This window comes from Rhopilema esculentum, chromosome 13 (assembly GCF_057945365.1).
Source record: "Rhopilema esculentum isolate cy_ngs chromosome 13, ASM5794536v1, whole genome shotgun sequence".
Lineage (NCBI taxonomy): Eukaryota > Metazoa > Cnidaria > Scyphozoa > Rhizostomeae > Rhizostomatidae > Rhopilema > Rhopilema esculentum.
The window spans coordinates 9,153,972-9,173,946 of NC_142827.1; the positions used below are offsets into that span (position 1 = coordinate 9,153,972).

The 19,975-nt window shown below is 36.0% G+C and overlaps 3 protein-coding genes across 3 annotated transcripts in view; 1 reads left to right on the forward strand and 2 right to left on the reverse strand.

Annotated features, from left to right (window-relative positions):
* The window catches only part of LOC148958635 (fascin-like), a 13,102-nt gene extending 7,340 nt beyond the window's left edge, over positions 1-5,762 (forward strand). Inside the window, exon 2 of the mRNA XM_089112011.1 lies at positions 4,723-5,762. Within this exon, the coding sequence (XP_088968137.1) occupies positions 4,723-5,387 (665 nt within the window). The 3' untranslated portion in view covers positions 5,388-5,762. The remainder of the gene's footprint in view (positions 1-4,722) is intronic.
* LOC135691701 (chitobiosyldiphosphodolichol beta-mannosyltransferase) lies at positions 4,782-19,856 on the reverse strand. The gene is made up of 15 exons (XM_065209654.2): positions 19,618-19,856; positions 19,138-19,218; positions 14,627-14,733; positions 13,858-14,009; positions 13,638-13,727; positions 12,783-12,849; positions 12,182-12,231; positions 11,222-11,334; positions 10,420-10,458; positions 9,933-9,992; positions 8,558-8,668; positions 8,043-8,104; positions 7,684-7,736; positions 6,826-6,901; positions 4,782-6,437 (listed from the first exon to the last, which is right to left on the reverse strand). The coding sequence occupies exons 1-15, from the start codon at positions 19,829-19,831 to the stop codon at positions 6,177-6,179; spliced, it is 1,536 nt and encodes a 511-aa protein (XP_065065726.2). The 5' UTR covers positions 19,832-19,856; the 3' UTR covers positions 4,782-6,176.
* On the reverse strand, positions 16,476-19,123 carry LOC135691699 (zinc finger protein 862-like). The gene has a single exon (XM_065209653.2). The coding sequence runs from the start codon at positions 17,745-17,747 to the stop codon at positions 16,476-16,478; it is 1,272 nt and encodes a 423-aa protein (XP_065065725.2). The 5' UTR covers positions 17,748-19,123.
* Positions 19,857-19,975: the final 119 nt, after the last annotated feature.

A 19,975-nucleotide genomic window follows, 5' to 3' on the forward strand; every position in this document is an offset into this window, starting at 1 on the left:
AATCTCCGCTGTTCCCAGTTTCCAATAATGTTTCTTGACATCTCCTGAAAAACTATCGAGGTCGTGATCGTGTCAAAATGTTGCCTCGAACCCCGTTTCCTAGAAAACAGGATTTTCCCAGGTTCCCTTAACAAACAGCAGGTTGCCTTGTTCTCCATAACCCGGAGGGGGGGGGGGCTCACTAAGAGCGACGAGCTTTGTTCAGGGGATTAATTGCGAAGTTTCTATCACAAAGGTAGAAGGCATCAGTACAAAGTTTGTCGGGAAGTTTCAGATTGTCGGGATTTGTAAGAAACACGGTAACACCGCCCAAACATTTACCCCCGCTATACCCCTGGGTAGCCATGGCTACATGTTTGCTACAGCAGAATAGCTCGCTATGAAGTCTTACTTTAGGTATAAAATAAAATTGCATCTTCATCGAGAACTTAGAGTAAACCATTTTTTTGAAGATGGGTATTTTAGACATCAAAAATTGGTTTTGAATTTAAAAAAATGAAATATTTGCAACGTCTCTTACTTTTAACGGGGATCTCGGAAACAGTTTGACAATATCACGAGTATTTTTTAAGAAAATTTCAAGAAAATTTATTGAGAAAATGGGGAGACTTTAAATTGAATTTTTTTTTGGAATAACAATTGGTCTTAAAACACATGTTGTCATAACTTTTGCTCAGTTAGAGCAAAAGTGGAAGTTAGAATTTCGCAAATACTTTGATAACAATTAGGAATCACGTGACGTGCAGCGTCATACGCATCTAGCGAGGGGAATCAGCTTGCTTTGAATCTCATCCTTTAAATTCATTGTAATGATATTAGCAACATCCGACCGAAAGAGGATCATACACTTCATCCCACTGATCCGCCATTCATGGGGAAATCGTATTCATTCAAAAAAGAAAGCATTGATTTATCATAAGTGCAATGCATTTTTGTAAATATCACTATGGCCGTGGTTATATAGACTTCATGAAAACTACACCTATCGATAGTTTCACCAAACGATAAAAAATGTGGTTGTCTTGTATGCACCAGTGGCGGATTCAGACCGGGTTCCAAGGGTTCTGGAACCCTGTCAAATTTTCCAAAGACACATAACATCAGTTTTCCCTTTACTTTCGAATTAATCGCAACCAGTCCCAACGTCAAATGGCCTCTTGTACCAAAACCTTTTCTGCTATCTAAATATGGTATTGTGAAAGAAAGGAACCCTGTCGTAGCCATGGTTATCTTTTGTAACATATTATATTCCTCTAAAGAAAGGAACCCTGTCGTAGCCAAGGCAACTTTTTGTGCCATATTGTATTTTTCAAGAAAGGAACCCTGTCGTAGCCATGGCAATCAATTGTCTTATATTGTTTTTGCTACAAACAAAAGAACCCTTTTGGAACCCATCTCACGAACTCATTGGAACTTATTTAAACCGCTGACCATACATGCTTCCTGTTGTCATAATGGCGACGTGAAGCTGCGAGTGGAGGCTTTGACTGCACGATGACGAGAGCTTGTTTTAAGCCCTCAAACAGGAAGGGACCAGCACCTGAAGATCAATAAAATTTGATAATCGTATGGAAGAGTGCTATGATTTTTCAAGAAAGCTTTTCAAACACGCCTCGCCAACTATTTGCTCATTTTTCTCGACTGGCCTAGCCAACCTGGAGAAAACAGATCACCGCTTTTTTACATGGATCTAGCGAAAAGTCCATTTCAGATAGTTGTAAAGTGGCGTTCACGAAAGAATGCGTTGCAATTAGCAGCAGAGAATTCTTGGCAGGAACTCAGGAATGTCGAAGATATTTTCTCTTTGACGTAGAAAGCTTATAGAACTCTTGAAGCCCTATACAGAATATATTTATCTATAGAGTGAGATAACTTTATTAAGATAAAATGAAAGACCTTGAGAACGGGATAAGATGATTTCATATTTCATAATTTGCACTTTTTAATAATTGGGTTTGTTTGCTATATATGATAAGAGCAGGGGCGAAACTTCACTATTTTCATTAGGGGGGTATGAAGCTTAGTTGCCCGATGAAAGGGCGTGGCATGCTTGATGAAAGGGCGTGTCCTACATGAACTTCATTTTTAGAGCACATAGCCTCAAGGGCTGAAATCATCGGGAAGCCCGAGAGAGGGTCTTTAGACTCAGGCTGTTTGTTTTAAGTCAAAAAATATGCCTCTAGTTTTTCTTGTGTTGGCTATAAACATTTGTTTCCGAAAGGCAAGCATTTGTAAGGCCTGTCTTTTCTATAAAAAAAGAGTCTTCACTTTCTAAATCACCTAGCTGTTAAGAGAGCAATTCAAAAAAGAGATTGAAGTAGGGTCTCAATTTTATCAAAGTGGAACACCAAAACACAGCTTGGAAATATCGGAATTTAGAAACAGCTACGCAGATTACAATGTTCCAACAAAAAAGAGCTTCAGTTGCATTCTCTGAGTTTCATTTTCAATTTTCGATTGCTCCGGAAGCAATTTCAATATTTTTAGACACCCAAGCACAAAGTACGTATATCTAAATTCACCATAACAAAATCCCTCAAGCAAAGAAAAGTTTTTTATTGGAGGTATTTTACAGGTATACCTATCATCAAAGCTCAGTTTTCATGTTTTCGTAATCATGGATATTGTTCAGAAATAGAATAAACTCGAAAGATTTTTTGCAATTCATATCTTAACTTCAATTTCTTGATAAATTTTATATTACTTCCCGCTTGAACTGATTAAAACTTTCTGTTACTTGTTATGGTTATTCAAATTTTTTTAGTTAAAAAACTTTGGCGTCTGTATGACCATTTTCTAGCGAAGGGTGCAATACTTTCGAACCGTAAGTGTAAAACCTTAAGAGAATTTTGGGGCATAACTCCTTATGGATGTATTGTTGTGAAGGAGCAGCACGCGGTTAATCCTTCACTCGTTCCTAGACCTCGAAGTTGCATTAGTCAGTTGTTCACGCCACGTTGTAATGAACAGGTGTTCACGTTTGATCATGTTTATTGTAAATAGTTTTATTATGTTCCTGTTGATGTTATGAAATGTTTAAAAACCCAAATGATGTCTTCTTCAAATGTCCTGACCTAAATCTCTAAAACATGTTTGATTTCATGAATGAAAGTTTCATACATTTGGAAAAGAAAATATTGATTGATTTTCTCAACAACGTACTCCGAGATGGTATATCCTTCATGCTTTGATTCATGATGCTTCTAAAACTGTCAGTGTTGGGGGGGGGGGCTTTTCAAGAGAAAATTTAGAAATCACAACAAAAGATTTTGAAAAAAGCTCACTTGTTTTGCAAAAAGTAGGGGGAGGGGTATCCACAGTGTTCATTTCCTTCTCGCATCAAACACACTTTACTTTCTGTCTATACTTTTGCTGTCGATCAGTACTTCAGACTTCATCTCGAGGCGAAGATAAACATGTGCGCGTTGAGCTCTAGACGAAAGCGCTGATCAGTGGACGGACGAAAGACAGAAATGTATATATGTTGCTGTTCCTTGCCTCGTTTCTGTTTATTTTCCCAACTGGGAGGAGATTGAAAAAAAGATTGGGGAAAAGACCATGAATTAAAAAACCAACCTAGGGCAAAAAGTAGCAATAAAAGTGCGACCTAAAGAAAATTTCCAGATTTGCCCAACAGATACACTAGCAGCCATAAATTTGCCCGACAAAATCTGCTTTTTTGAAAATTTGGGGGGGTGCAGCACCCCCCATACCCCCCCCAGTAGTTTCGCCCCTGGATAAGAGGCTTCGTCCATCGTTATCCATTTTTGACAAACTTGGTGAATATATGTAAATTCGTCTTGTTAATTATTTGGCATCATTTATAGCAGGAATTTAACTCAAATCTTGCAACACTCAGTAAGCTTATGTCTTGCTGTAACCAGCTAGAGGAATTTATTAAGGTCCTCTGTTTGGCAAGAAATCGAAACCATTCCTTTAGAATTCATAATGACAATTCCTGGTTTGGTTTACAGATTTATTTTTTTACTTGTCTTGGAATCATGATGAAATAATAATCATGATTAAAATCAAATCTTGCAATTGTGAATCTTATCAAAAAGCGAAAATAGGCGTCAACCAATTTTGGAAAAAGTCAAGGGCGTTGCCAGAAAAATATGGGACCACGCCCATATTGGAACCCACTCAAATTTTTGTCTAGATCCGCCACTGGTATGCACAAAATGTAAAAAGTCCCAATCTAATTGAGATTCACTTGCACTGAAATCACAAGACGAAGATCGTTTTAGATCATTTTAGCAAAAACTTTCTAGTTGATTTTTATGATTTCTAAGCGAAGATCGCTGAGATCGTTTTATACAAGTTAATTTGTTGAACATTTTGATTTAGCCTCGTTTGGGGTAAGAAAACGGTGGGGGTAAAAATCGTCGAAGAGAGTTGGAAATAAGTTGTTTTATTAGGATTGTGAACATTGTGAGTTTGTGTATCGGGACAAATCGGTACAGTTTAAGCAAAAAGTTTTTAGTTGATTTCTATGATTTTGTCAAGTTCACATCAAATATTTCCCTGCAATCGTGAGTTATTTAGTTGTATTTAAATATAATACTTTTCTGAAGTGAACATTACCGGAAAATTTGATCGGGCCAAAATGTTTTAAATCGTTTCAACAATATTTAGGATAATAAAAAATAGTTTATCTTCTTCCCCCTTTGCGTGAAGAAAACAATAGCTTCTTGTTTTTGATAATTGTCTCATTTTTTACAGGAGTCGATGTTTCAGCTAACCAACTTGAGGCAGAAGATACTGAAATTTTTCAAATGGAGTACAATACTGGCACTGACAACAAGGTCTCGTTCAAAACGAACACAAACAAATACTGGGTGATGGGAGCTAAAGGCGCTATAACCGCAACTGGCTCTGAAGTTACGAATGACAGTCAGTTTCTTTTGGAGTGGGCTGGAAACAAGATCACTTTGAAAGCAAGCAATGGGAAATATCTCAGCCCAAAAATGTCGGGAGCTCTTGTAGCTTCTGCGGATGCCGCCGCTGAGAAGGAGCAGTTTAATCTCGGAATTGTCAACCGCCCATTGCTGGTGCTAAGGGGAGAGTTCGGATACATAGGGATGCGCAGTGGTGTTTCAAAAGTCGAATGCAACAGAGGCAATTATGATGTCCTCAGTTTGGTGTTTGAGGATGATCATTATAAAATAAAAGCAAAGAATGGCAAATTCTTTACTGTTGATAACGATAATGCCATTATCGCATCAGGAGACGAAGCAGGTGGAGACTCGTTTGCCATTATATTGAAAGACACAAAACATATGTACATTAAGGCAGTCAAGAACGGTATGTACTTGAAAGGTGATCAGAGCGGAGGCCTCAAAGCTGTTGCTACTGATGTCGACAAAAACTGTCTTTGGGAACATTAGGTGGAAATTTGGTTTGCAGAGCTTGTTGACAAGATTCATTGGAGTTAATCTCATAAGTCATATTTGTTATTAAAAACCATATGTGCTATAGAAGAATATTATTTAATGAAACAACAATACTTTTTGGGAAATCGTAAATGATTGTTTATTCAGCAAATTATGAAATTTAAAACCAGTTTGATTGTTACTAACCATAGCAAAGTTTCGAAGGAGATTCAACGCTTAATGTGTGAGAGTTCAAAAGCCTTCGGACAAAGCTTCGTTTCCCCACAACTCAGAATTTTTGTGCATTTAAAATTTTGATATTACATTGATAAAAACAAGTTAATTATGCGTAGTAAGAAAGATATGAAATTATATTGTCTGGAGCTCTAACAGCTGTTTTTGAATTGATTTCTCAAATTCTGTAGTTTGAATAAAGAATATTTGTGAAAAGAAAGAAAGAGGGACCACGGAAGCTAGAGAATGCGGGAGGAAGCTAGTGGAAGGGGGAGGAAGCAGGTTGTAGATATATGGGCCATCACCACCCATCCCCAAGGAATCAGGACGAAACAGAATGGGGATTTGGATCGTCTTGCTGTTGGTTGTGCTGCAAACTGCTTATACTCAGCAATGGGCTTGGCACTTCCTAGAAAAACGCCCACCAGGAACTGCAAATAAAACACGCTTTCTTGGAACTGGAATCTAAGTTTGTTAGCAAGTGCAGTACCAGCCTGAGAAGAGGTAGAGAAGAAGCCCGGCAAACTTCTCTTGTATTCCTTTGAATAAATTGAACCAGTCTCAGTTAGCTTAATCCTGCTCACCACTGTTCACTTGCCCACGTCTTGGGAAACACTCTAGACATAGCTTATATAAGAGATGACAATGCTTTATAAAACTATCTGCGTTTGAATGTACACTGCTTAGTGGACATCGCTTAATTTTGGTTTTTAAAAATTGGTTTTGCGATAGCTTCCCACTGATGGTTCCATTTTGAATTTTGACAGGCTGTAAGTTGTCTTCATACCTCCTAAGTGTATCATGTTCTTTCGGAAAACCTCGTAACAGATCCTGAAACACAATGAAATAAATCTTGATATTATAGTCATTGATGTAATTCAATAACGAGGCAAATGTCACAGGATAAATGTACTGAGTAAGAGGCCCTAATCCGGAATGGGCACAAAATCGTGGCAAAAAGTTACTCTGGTGAAATCCTGCGCATTGAAATCCTTGATTTCCAAATATGCAATTTTTTTTCGACAACAACCTTGAATATAATGGTTGTACGTGGGTGATTCAAGCCTGTACTCATGGCCTATGTTGTTTGGTTGCATGTAAAATTTAGTTTTGTCATGAGATATCAAAAAAATATAAAATAAAAAGGTTTATGTCACTGCGAAGTTTGCTAACTGACCTATCTAAACAGTATAATAAAAATGAGCGAGGACTTGTTTACCTCAAACTGCTGGGCCAGTTCTGCGTACGTGTGAAATACTCTTCCGTTTACATCATCAATAACAAGCTCGTTAAGGCTGAAGGAAAGACCGGAGTAATAATTGTATAAACCTCGATTTAGAAAATAATTTTTAATCCAGGATACATTATATGAGGCAGGATTATATTTTAAAGCAAAGACGTAACGCCTAGAGGGAATTTTAAAGAGATGTATTTGTAGATATATTTCCTAGCAACACCAAATTCTAATTTTGTAACTTTGATCAATTTTGAATCAAGATATCGATTAATGTAGTTCAGTGGCATAGATAAAGCGGGGTCAGAGAAGGCGAAAAACGACCCTGTAAAGCTAAACTGTTATTTTGTGGAAAAATTTATCATACTGTCGGAAATATAACATGGTTGCCTTTTTTGCCAGGGAAGGTTTGTGCTACATTTGAGAGGAAAGGTTAAAAATAACGATTTCTGCCGCTTTTCTGAATCAGAATGGAAATCTCTTTCAACTAGGCATTGTGCTAAAAATGCAAGTAATATAATTTATCACACCAGACTCTGACAAAATGATAAGAGTTTATCGCCTGTTTTATTTCAGTACCCATGTCGTTACGTTTTGCTCAAAATTATGAAAAATAAATGCTTATCAGATTTTTTGTCGGAAAATTTTAATTCCTCGCCCCTCCTATTAATATTCCTATCTACACCACTGATTTAAATACCAGATACTCTATAATGATTGAACAGTACCGGTCTCTTATTGAAGAACGCTATCGAAACAACATTTTGGCAAGTACAGAGAACTATTCACTTTCTACTTTTACAAAATATAGGATATTCATATCATAAACAGACAAACTATTACCAGTCGAATCCAACTGCACAAACCGGAACTCCACAACTGAACATATCGACAACCTATCGAAAAAACAAAGTCTCTTAACGCCACTAGACTTTTTGCAGTTGAACATGAAAAAACTACTAAATTTTCTGGTAAACACTAAAGAATCTGGAAACTCAAGCCTTAAGGCTATGGGAGAAATAGTAAAGCTGTATCTCAAAAGAGGGTATGCTAGATCTTAAACCTTTAAGAAATATAGTTGATTATGATAATATTATCTTCAAATGTAGACGAAAAAAGAGACAAAATAGCAGAGATTTGAAAAAATATGATTTGACTGAATAAATTAAAAGGAACATATGGGTAGCTTTCAAGTACGGTACCTTCATTGGAAGATCCAGTCCAGAAGAAGACGTATGCAGGCACACACCAAGATCTGCAGCGCCTGGTGAAAAATATAGACTTTACAAAAACGTATGGATTTTGCCTACTTAGATATAGTACCAAATCGTGGATAGCAAAAGCCTTCAAATCATTTATGTAAAACCCATGGGTGCTTTTTATAGATATGGAACACAGGGGCTCATGTCTTGAACTTAAAAGTGGAGAGGCCACAGCATAAAAAAGTTTTCGTTCTCAAATATTAATCATGTACTTTACTGAACAGTGAGCCTAACACGGCTACTGGAACGTAGTAAAGCCACTTGGAGGCTTATGTGGTTAACGCTTAGAAAAATATCTAACTAATCTTTTATTGCACACTAAAAATAAAGGAAAAACAACAGGCTTTTGCCTAAAAGACAAACTAAGTCATATGGAATGGGCTTAACGTTGTCAACAGAAAATCACTAGGGACATTTTACACAGTTTACAACATGGAAAAGATAGATAGCAGTACCTATCATCTGTTGATAGTCTTCGGCTGAGAACCAAGGAGTAACAAAGGTCACATTCTCAAATTTCTTCATGTTGATTTGATTCACATAGTAATCCTTCAAAGGGCCTTTTCCTGGAATGCGAAAAATAGAGCATGAAAAGCGTTAGTAGCCACTAGACCACATAATGACAAATAATCATAACAAAATAATAATTGGGTTTCGCTTTGTCCACGTTGGAAATCTAAATAAATTCCTGGTGGGTTATAATGTCTTTTGTGAATTTTTGTTGTTGTATTTGTTTCTACCTAGCATCCGAAGGTAGTTTTTAGGACACTGAGAAGCTTATGCTTATCAAGCAGTGTCCTGGCCCTTCCTCTCTATGCGACCACACCTCATGATTCCTATGCCTCAAATTACAGAGAGCTGGCGACTCTCCTCACTCTGGGTGAAAGTTTGGTCATGCCAGGGGCTCGAACCATGGACCCTTGGGTCTGTAGTCAGCGCCTCTAAAAACTGAGCCATCCTTTTTTGAATGACCATTACGTCTAAGTTGGATATTATTATTAGGAGATTGGTATTAGTTTCTTTTTTTTAAGTAAAAGATCAAACAAGAAAAATTACAAAATAAAAAATAGGAAGTAAAAAAAAATCTAGGTTGTGATGGAATGGGATAGATGTTGCACCGCTTGAATTTAACAAAGTCAGGACCATTTTGGATTGGAACAGTTCGTCAATATTTGGTAGATAGATTTGGCTCGAAATTTCATCACATTATCCCCAATCTTATTAAATAACGGTTGATGCAAAGTTTAGCCAAGAGAACATTGAATTGGTATCTTTGCTGAAGCACAAATTTGGTTAAATGAAAGACACAAGTCTACTGTCATTCAATGACGGGATGTGCACAGAAAATTAAAGTAGTAATACCACATCATATAGCTTAGAATAAGAAACTACTAAACTCAACTCCCGATTATACACAGGATCTCAACACTTCACAAAAAACAGTTCCAAAATAAGGAAATGATGAAACATGCTAACGATGGGTATAGCAAACGTAAACTAGGCTCTAGCTTTGTCGTGTTACACACTTTTCAACATACATACACAGTTTCAATACACACGTTCATTTTATCAACAACTTGAAAGAGTGCAAAGAGGTTGATGAGAACCACAACAATTATCAACTAGCTTATACATAGAAAGGCCACCTGTAAGGGTCTTTAAGAAAGATTCAAAAACCAAAGCATCTTTAGAAAATGAGAGTTTATCTTTACAAAATACCAGATTGACTTATAATGGAAAAACAGCATCAAAACTTATGTTTCGTCTAATCCTTTGAAGAATAACACAGTCACCAATATCACCAGATAATTTTCACAATAATAAACGTACCAGTGATGACGCAAACGATCTTTGGCAAAGTACTGTCCATCTCTTTACGAAATTCATACTCTGAAATAAAACGTTATTTGAATAAAACACTGTTTGAAGACAAGAAATAATATTATCAAATGTGACTTTATCCGGGTATAAATTCAGTCAAATCTTGGTTTATGATTAAAAACCTTTTCATGCAAGCGATGGAAATTATGAAGAGGGTAGTTGGGGACAACAATCAGATAGGACCGGGTAAAGTTGTCTGAAAAGTCAGATATATTGGCCTGGGAAGTGGAAAAAAACTAAGAAATTTAACAGAAGCTTTTTATATAAAAAAATATGCGAGCTCCCTGGATTTCTGTTTGTTTTGAACTCCTTTTCGTGGATCTATGTGACTTCGATTTTGGTGCTACATTATACAGCCAACGCATTCATCTGGTAGCAATAAACATGTGAAAATATCAAAACATGATATATGCGAATTAATCTAAATTAATCTTACCCTCTAAGGCAGCTAGTAAGATACCAAAATCTTCGTCCTCTAAAAAAGAAAATGAACTTCAGAACTTCAGAAGGACTTTAACTTAAGAAAAGTCAACACTGTAGTAGACACACATTGATACATACAAAAGAAGACATGGAAAATAAGATATAAATATAAAAATTCACTGGCACACTTTATAAATCAACACAAACTAGAACCTCATTCATCAAGGTATAATGAAAAGGCATTAATGACACCATAAAAACGTCGTACTTCAGGCCTGAATGGAGCTAAAGCGGGGATGTCCTATTAAATTTCTGAGATGGGCCTCAGACAAAACCCTACGTCACAGACAGGCGAGATGAATAATTACGTAAATTATCAGTAAATTTTTAATAGCGAACAGTAAATGGATTATACAAAAAAGTATATGAAAAGTTACATCATATATTGTAAGAAAAAAGATTATTAATACGAAATTTTACATTTCTGTTTACAGAAAGTATATTCACATCACAAATTAAACTTGTAGTAGACGTGCGAACAATGTCATGCAAATGTTCGTCCGTGAGTTTTGATTGTGGATTTGACTTGTTCAGCTTCATAAGAGAAAACGCTTGCTTTTAGATTAAACCTGTTTGCCTAATAATGATAAATTATTTCTAATAATGATAAATTATGACTTATAACAAATTATAATAATTTTGGCGGAAATGGCACTCCAGAAGCATAGTGTTTTCAAATTAAATCTTTATTCGACTACAGGCCCCTTTCGTGTGTGTAGAGAGTCTATTAGTACATAACAAAAATTTGACGTTACCTGTCCAACTTGTGCTGCTTATAAGCAGAAACGGTCTATCTTCTTTAAGCTGTGCAGGAAATCCTGGCTCTTTAACAGTAAATGCTGTTACCTCAACACCATTATTTGTTTGTCTATCAAAAATTCAAAAGATAAAGAAAAACTGAAACTAAAGATTTTATGATGAAAAGGAAAGAATTAGATGGTAACTGATAAACAAAACCATAAGATTAAATGATTGTTGGAGGATGTAATGAACTTTGCAGGACTAGGCAGCACAGAAGTTTAATTGAACATAGAAGTATATCTGAGAATTTTAACAGACAAAACTGAAAATCAAAATCCAGCACACAACTGGCGAGTTTCCAGAAGCCTAAAAATTCTTATTGAAAAATTTCCATGCCAAAGAAGTTGTATTCATGATATTTGCAACTAAAATTTTGGCAAAATTGACCTGTTTGTCAGGATTGTTTGTCAGCCTTTACTAAAAGATTTATATTTACAAAACTATTCATTACCACCCTTTCAGCATTTGAATAATTTAGGGAAAAAGGATTTTCCTCATCTATCTTAAATTTTATTTGCTCTTGTGATATGACTAGGTTGAACAACAGAACATATATGGCCACATTTGACTAATAGGTCTAAAGAATTACTTTATCAGCAGATACATGCAACATTTTACATTTCTAAAGAACCATTTTAAGGTTGGAAAGATGTTTACATTATCATTTCACAAATTCGAGGAGAAATTTCAGAGATGGAAATTATGTTTTACTTTGATCAATGTGTATAATAATGAATAATTTAGTAAATTATGAATGTTTGGCAATGCCACCAAAAATCTAAATTGAATTGCATTACAAGAAATAATAAGCAGATGAGTATTTAAATTCTATAATCTAAATTCTAAGCACTGAAATTGCAAAACAAACTGCAGATAGCAGTCAAAACTTTTTGGTAACTATTAAATGATTGTACCTGCCACACGAAAAAGCTTCTTTGTGTTCAGCTGCTAGTTTCATGAAGAGCTAGAATTGGGCAAAAAATGAGACATTAGACAAAAAAGATTTAAAATGTATAGGAATATCAGTCATGAATTATACTGTTTACCCATTTGTCAAAGATTCTTCATGCCATATAGGCAGAGCTGTACATGCCTGTATAGAACAGGTGTATAGAACATGATTGTTATAAGTTGTCAATCCCAGTATCATGCTTAATGTGATCATCACACAAGGGTCTTACTGATTCTATATGGGCAAAGGTGTATATATATGTCTGTATATTCCAATATATCAATATTCAATGTGCCAAAGTTTTGATATACCAACCAAATGAAAATCATAATTCATAATTAATTTCCTTTAAAGGTAATGTGTCCATGTAAAAGTGATGCGTAAACCCAACTTGTCAAGTAACATAAACATAACAACAATCGATTAATCAGCAGTGTAGATAAACAGAACGACTGTAATGGCTGGGGTGATGACATGAAAAAATCACGTTTCTGGAAACCCCTGCAGAGTTGCTTGCTTTAGCTGGACACATAACCTTTAAAGTTTACAAAAGTAGTATGCACCTTATGTTTTTCCTCTATGCTTGTTTTTCTATACCGAGCAACAGGCCGATCATACAGTACTGATGAGCTGTACAAAAGAAAGTCAGTCCTAATTTGTCATGCTGGCCAGCTCTTAAGCTTGGTAAACTTATATGCTCAACATTCAATACTTCATATTGTGATAACCATCAATTGATAAAATCTTTTTAAGCTGGCTTAACATGAATTAGCTAAACTTTTTTGCCATCTTTAATGAAACCCTTTTCTCAAGCAATAAGTAGCATGAATTTCAAATTTGCTTAGCAAATTTTCAAACACCCAAAAGCAGAGCAAGGAGACAGCAAACTGAGCTTCTAAATTTCTAAATCAAATCTTTGGCAAGGCCATTTAAAGATGTGATGTGCTTTGGAAGTGCAGATTATAAATTCTGTTGACAGTGGGTGAGGATGCTAACATGGGTATTTGTATGACAAAGAACAGTTGAGTTTTCTCTGAAAATTCTAATTCTAGCAGCAAATACAAGAACGCAAAATAGAGTAGAAAGGGTATCAGCTTAAACAATAGAAAATATTTTAAGAAAAAGAAGATGAGCATAATTTATTTTCAATATATATATGCAATAACTAGACAGTCTTGGGCTCTTTGAATACAATCAGAAGAGCAAAAAAGACAAACACAAGTGGTAACCAAAAGAGGCAGGAAGAATGAATTGCAGACTGCCAACATTTCTCCTCCTTTTTTTGCTAGCAGTGCCACTGTCCATGAGAATTCCAAATACAAATAATCAAAGTGTTATGATCAAGAAAAATATGAAAATAGAATATTATTGGTTTGAAAAACCAAAGAAGTTAGTGAAAAGTTTCTTCTTATGTTTACCTAACATCCCATCTGCTTCTGAGATCAGTCTGCATTGCCTTGGTCACACAAAAATTTGCATGTGACTTTCTGCCAAAGAATCCCTCGTACCTAAATAAAAAGATAAGCATAAACATAAAACTCATTCAGTATAAATATTGGTAGCTAAGAATAAAAAAGAGCGAAAATCAATTGACATAAACGAAAATCTAATAAATGGAACTCAGCAGAAGTACATTACCATCTGGCAAAATTGACTAATAGAGCTTTGTCACTTTTCAAGTTCATGCTCAGTATAGTGTACCCATAATTGTGCCAGTCAATTACAAAAGAACTTCCTTTGATGCAGCAAACAAACCACACAACTGCTAATGTTGGTATTGAAGGTGGATTCTGCAAAGAAACCACAAAACAACATATATCAGTCCTACATATAATCTTGAACAATTGATCTACAATTAAGTCCAAATATCAGGCTGAAGTTAAGTGCATTAAAGAGTTACAGAAATCTAGGCTAAAGCAATAAAATTAGTTTTAGGAAAGGAGTAAAGAGAAAAATGAGACAAATATATTGTCTGAAGGATTAAAAATAGTCAAACTTGTGGGTTAGACTAAAAAAGCAGAGTTCAACCAGGGTTATAAAAATAAACTTGAATTTCTATATGTTTGGTTGAAGTAATGAACTCAGTTTTGTGCATTGTTATACTAAGGAAGTTCAACTTTCAACTTTTCAGTCAAAAAGACAAATTTTTCTGGACAGAATCATATTCAGCATCACCTTTCTTTCCACTGACAGTATACTTTCAAATTTGATTAACCTGTCTGATATATTTTTTTTAAATTTCTGAAGGTCATTTGTTAAATAAAGAATATTCAAGATTAATATGTGAAATACTGCAGACAGCACAAAAACAGGGCAAGTATTATCTAGCATAATAGTAAAAATCTTGCCACAAGGCAATTAAGATATATGCAAATTAAAAAGAAACAAAATAAAACTTTTAACTTACCTGCACAAGCATGTGACTACATTTGTCAACTTTGAAAATGAGATAGTAAAATAATGAAATTGACTGGAACAGTGCCTTTATCAACAGGAAAACTTTGTGTGGTATCCCTAAATGACAAGGCACAACTTTATTATGACTAGCAGAAAAAAATTGATGAAAAATAATGCAGCAAACTATTATTTTGCAAAATATATATATTCAAATAAAATTAGTAGATTAATATATTGTCCTAGGTTTTGCTTCATTAGAGTAAATGTCAAGTATATTTATTAGGTTTACATTACATTAGCCTCAAGCCAGAGTGCAATCCATGTAGCTTACGCCAAATATATCTATAGACTTCACCTTGGCAGTTGGGTGGTGTAAAGATGAATGGGCTGGCTACCTTTGCTGGGTCAGGGTATGAGCTATAAACAGCTGTTGTTGACAAAAAGACCCATGGCAAAGATTGTCTTCAAAAGGGGCATTTTCTGATATTCCTTTGCTCAATCTGCCATTGCCCCAAATCTTACCACCCTGACTATAATACTGCTTTTATTCATTGTATAATGCAATTTTTGGGGGGCAATTAGCTGCTCAATCTTCCTTTCCCCCCAATCTTACCACCCTGAATACAATACTGCAGGCCATGCTGGGAATAAAATGGTAGGGGTGCAATAAATCACACTCCTTGTGGTGCTAAGGCGTGCGATGGTGTGCTATTGCACCAAAGTACTTAATAGTACATTCATCTGTATATAGACTAGACTACATAACTCTATCGTAAGAGAACATAAGACAAGGCTAGTCCAATCAATACATTTTTATTAGGCAACCTTTATTAACGACAAATCCAACTATTAAAGAGAACAACATTAACAATAAGGTAGGTTATATAATTAATATGTAATTCCACAATTTTTAAACCCTGCTCGTCTGCTTCTGCTAAAGAAAGTTAATCTGTTGACTAATGTTGGAACGAAATAAATTGTTAATTACACCTTTTTCTATTTTAAAAGAAAACTACAAGCTAAAGCATCACAAGTCATACATTTCATAAGAATCAAAATTTAAAATTTTTGCTGTAATTTTTCATAAGCCTGTGTAAGTTTCTAAATATTGTTGGCCTTTTACCGGTTCCTACAAAGCACTTTCTTATAAAAAATTGTGTGTATATATGTAGTAAAAATTCTATTCCATTGAATCATCATTTTCTTCGCTGTCCGAACAAGAAGATTCTGATTCAATGTTAAAGTCCGAGTCGCTGTCGTCACTGCCGGAATTGTCTTCCATTGCAGAACATTGAGCCAGCGCATTTGTAGATGCAATATTTTCGGCATCTGTGTTTTTGCTTGTGAAAACAGCTGTTCTCCTTTTTTGCATGTATGCATCCACCGCACGATTGATAACCATTGCCTTTTCCTCTCTTGACCAATTTTTGTCGTTGGAAGCAATAATCATGCATTTTTCCATCATGTCGTGTGACATTCCAAGGCGTCGGTCAGAAAGCACTAGAGAAAGAATGTTGAAACACCTCTCCACTGAGGAATTAGATCCTGACATGCACAAGGCTAATTCTACCAATAATGCCATATTGGGGAACTCTTCACGTCGGAAACCGAGCATCTTTTCCCAAAATTGCAAGCACTCCATCTTTGAATACAAGGATCGTTGTAGAATTTTGACAGAGCGCCACTCATCAAAAATTTTAGATTTTTCAAAGCCAGCTGCTGTCCATGGGACATCAAATTCAACACACAACCTGTTTATCTCTGCATTGCCATACATCTTGTTGCTATTGTCCCAAAGTTTTGGGTCTAGCCAGACTGTTGCTCCAAAAATTTCCTGATCGTATGTGGAGAAGCGAGTGTCAATTTTTGGACGTAGAAATGTTAGCAGCATCTTTTCTTATCTTGACAGCTTTTTCTATGGTGGCGAAATCAACATCGGTCATCTGCTCCAGATGAACATCAATGTATTCACGATTCTGGGGCTTTCGCTTTTCGTGCCCAGCTTTGGGGAAATTTGCTCTGAGAGTATTTTCGTGACCATGGGCAATTTTGTATTTTGCCAAGTAACTGGACAAAGGTAGGTCTTCAATACAGGCCTGGGAAATCTCTTCAAGTGCATCCATCGTCTTTTCTACAGATGCTGGTATTTCATAAGCCATCAGCTCACTCCTTTCGAAAACCAACGAAAGTGGCCCTAATGTTTCAAGAACATCCAAGTATCCAGCAACATGGCAAAGAAATTGATAACTTCTCAACTTCTTCAAAAATCCAGTGAGTTTTGCTTTTGTTTCTGGACGGTACCCTTTGTTGGCAGCTAGTGCATTATTAAATGCTGTGGTCAATGCGGGCCAGTTGTTAAGCAGTTTGGCAAATCCTCTCCTTCGATGGTTCAGGAAACGTGTCCCATGAATTTTGGAAAATTCATAATGAGTTATGTTAAGTGCCTCGCAAGATTTTTTTATTTCTGCTTTTAGCTTACCAGAATTCTTTAACAGTGACCACACGTCTTTATAGAAATCATCAACTTTTTTGAAAGGCTTAAAGCCTTTTACAACATCCTTTAAAGCAAGCTCAAGTCGGTGGTTAACACAGTGGATGGTTACAAGCCATTCCCTCTCATTTTTCATTTGGGTCAGAACTCCGGAATATACCCCAACATTGACATTTGCGCCATCTGCAGTTGCACACATAACCTTGGTCTTGTAGTCCGCCAGTGGTACAGGACCATCTTGAACTTTACCACCATCACCCTCACAAAAAATGCCGTCAATGGCAGCTTTAATGGAATCAGCGTTTGCTCCACCCAAATCTGACATTTCGAGCAACGACATCACAAAATACACTGGGATGCCATTCCTTGCTGTCCTGACAAGAACAAGTTCCTTTTCGTCCTTTGTTTTTCTTGCTTGAGAGCCATCAGAAAGTATGGACATAAAATGGCTGCTTGCAATGATTGCTGCGCATTTTTCTTTTATCGCTCCGGCAATGCAGTGAATAAATTCACGGGCAGCATGTCCCCCATCTTTGCCTTCAACCAACCTGATTCCATTTGCACGTTGGCATTTTACAAGCACTTTGAAATGCTTGTGCGGCATTGAAGGTGTTATAGCCATTTCATATGCAGTCCTCATCAATTTTGTGAAAGCTTCTCTCCCAGAGTCATTCAACGACAAGCTTGGATGTGTCCAGCCGTTGCTCTGGGTTTTGGCGATTGTCAAGCATCAATGCAATCTTATGTGCTTCTCCAAGCAAATGGCGATCCACCTGCAGAAAAGTTTTGTTACATTTATTTCAAAATATTTTTATTAGAAACTTAATAAATTTTTGGAACTTTTGGAACTAAAATAAGGTCAGAATTAAGAAACTTCTGCTCCGTGATAACATAGCTATACACAAGAAACTATTTATAATAAACACATTGATAGAAACTCGTTTATAAAAATATGATAAGATATCGTTATTATAAAACTCGCAGACATCAAACAACAATAAAATCGAAATAAAGTCTTAAGAACGATTATCAAATGTGTCAAACTTATCGATTATGAGTGCCAACTAGCTGTTTCGAAACAATTCGACCCCCAAAACAGCTTGATCCTTAGCCCAGTCCTGAATTTATTTGTATTTACCTGATACTTCGTCACAACTTCGGTACCATCCGCAAAAGCTCTAACGGCCGAGACAGCTGCCCCTTTGATTGTTGGATGACTGACAATCTGATCTCTGTACTTCGAGCACAATTTACACCATGTCCGTGTCACATATTGCTTGGAGTCGAAAATCTCAATCTTATGTCCGATGATTTCGCTTTTCCCCCATTTTAAGAAAGTGTGCAGTTCCTTAATGGTTCCCTTACTTTTCTTCACTGTCGAAGCCATATTGGTACGGTAAGATACACTGTTCTTTAAGAAATCAACTCAAAAATGATAACGGCATCAGAATACACAATAGTTATGAACTGAATTCAAAGCCGAGAGGAAACTGACTCAGGGAAAAAGGAAACTGCAAAATCACAATATTTGTGAATTTCACACTTATCGTGATTTGCATTAACAATCAGAAAGGCGGCGACTATACTGCTTCTTAAGCCAATTAGAACATTTCCCAAATTCCCCGTCAAACAGAAATCAAATAGAAACGATTGCGTGATTAGCACCGTTCGTTGATAGTTGAATTATGATAAAAAAATAACATTGGGCAATATTGGTCACTTTAGGGCGTTTAAGGCGTGCGATAAACTGCACTTCTGAGCAATGGAAGGCGTGTGCCAAGGCGTGGGCGTGCGATCGCACGCCATTCCCAGCATGGCCTGATACTGTTTTTATTCAATGTGTAATGCAACTTTTTGGTGGGGCACATAGCTGTCAAATCATGGTGCTTCTTTATACTGGCCAATATCCAGTGTGAGAGTTATGTGGATTCTACCCTAGACCCCAAAGGATAGAGCAAGGTGTAGAATTACCAAGTATATATGTGCAGTAAAAAATATCATCATAAAATTTATTTCAAAGTTTAAAAAACCTTTTATTTTCGCTGGGCAATTAACCAGATGGTGGATCTTGATGTTCTTGTTTTGTAAAACTTCTGGAGCTGGTGATGAACCTGAGTCAAAATATTTAAACTTTGAAGAACTAAGTCTTAACAAGAATAAAGAATTAATCAAAATTTCATTCATTAATAAAATTCAATCCATTTTTCATTTAAAGAAATTTATTTACATAAAAGCAATGACAGAAATAATTGTCATCTAAACTTTCTAAGCAGAAAAGGTATTACATTTTAAAAAATTTACAAGTTTACTAAACCTTTTGGACATGTGGAAGAAGCAAATCTTAACTATCGATAGTTATATCTGATATATCTGAGGCCAGAAAGAAAATGTACAAAAGGCTAGATCAAAGTTTCAACTCCTGAGATATTTTAACTTATTCAACCAAAGAAATCAATAATTTTTACAAATCAGGCAATAACTGAGGGTAAAGCAAATCAAATATATCTTACCGGAAAGTCCAACAAAATCAACTTGAAAATCAAATTCGGCAAGAGATATTGCGTGATTTTGCATGCGTGGGCTTCGACCTATATCACCAATGACTAAAACACAAACTCTTTTTGATTTCTTTAGCCTGAATATCATACAAACTATCATAATTATCGCTAGAATTGATTGCACTACAGCAATCAGACAAACCATAGCATAAAGTGCGTCCTCCATTTTGACAAAAACACGATCATATTACTTTGCCTCCCTGTGTTCCAAATATCAAAGCGAGACCGATTCATGCCTAAAGGGGCTGCCACGCCCACCCTTCGAGTCACCCCGACAAAATAAGTATCTACTTTGTTCGGTTGCTCCCGT

Excerpts from the sequence above, each read along its gene's own strand:
- LOC135691699 (XM_065209653.2), bottom strand. The coding sequence starts at position 17,747 with ATGAGGACTGCATATGAAATGGCTATAACACCTTCAATGCCGCACAAG.
- LOC135691701 (XM_065209654.2), bottom strand. The coding sequence starts at position 19,831 with ATGGAGGACGCACTTTATGCTATGGTTTGTCTGATTGCTGTAGTGCAA. Across the intron at positions 14,010-14,626 it reads GTAGTCACATGCTTGTGCAG|AATCCACCTTCAATACCAAC; the intron begins GTAAGTTAAAAG and ends GTTTCTTTGCAG. Across the intron at positions 9,993-10,419 it reads CTTACTAGCTGCCTTAGAGG|AGTATGAATTTCGTAAAGAG; the intron begins GTAAGATTAATT and ends GTTTTATTTCAG.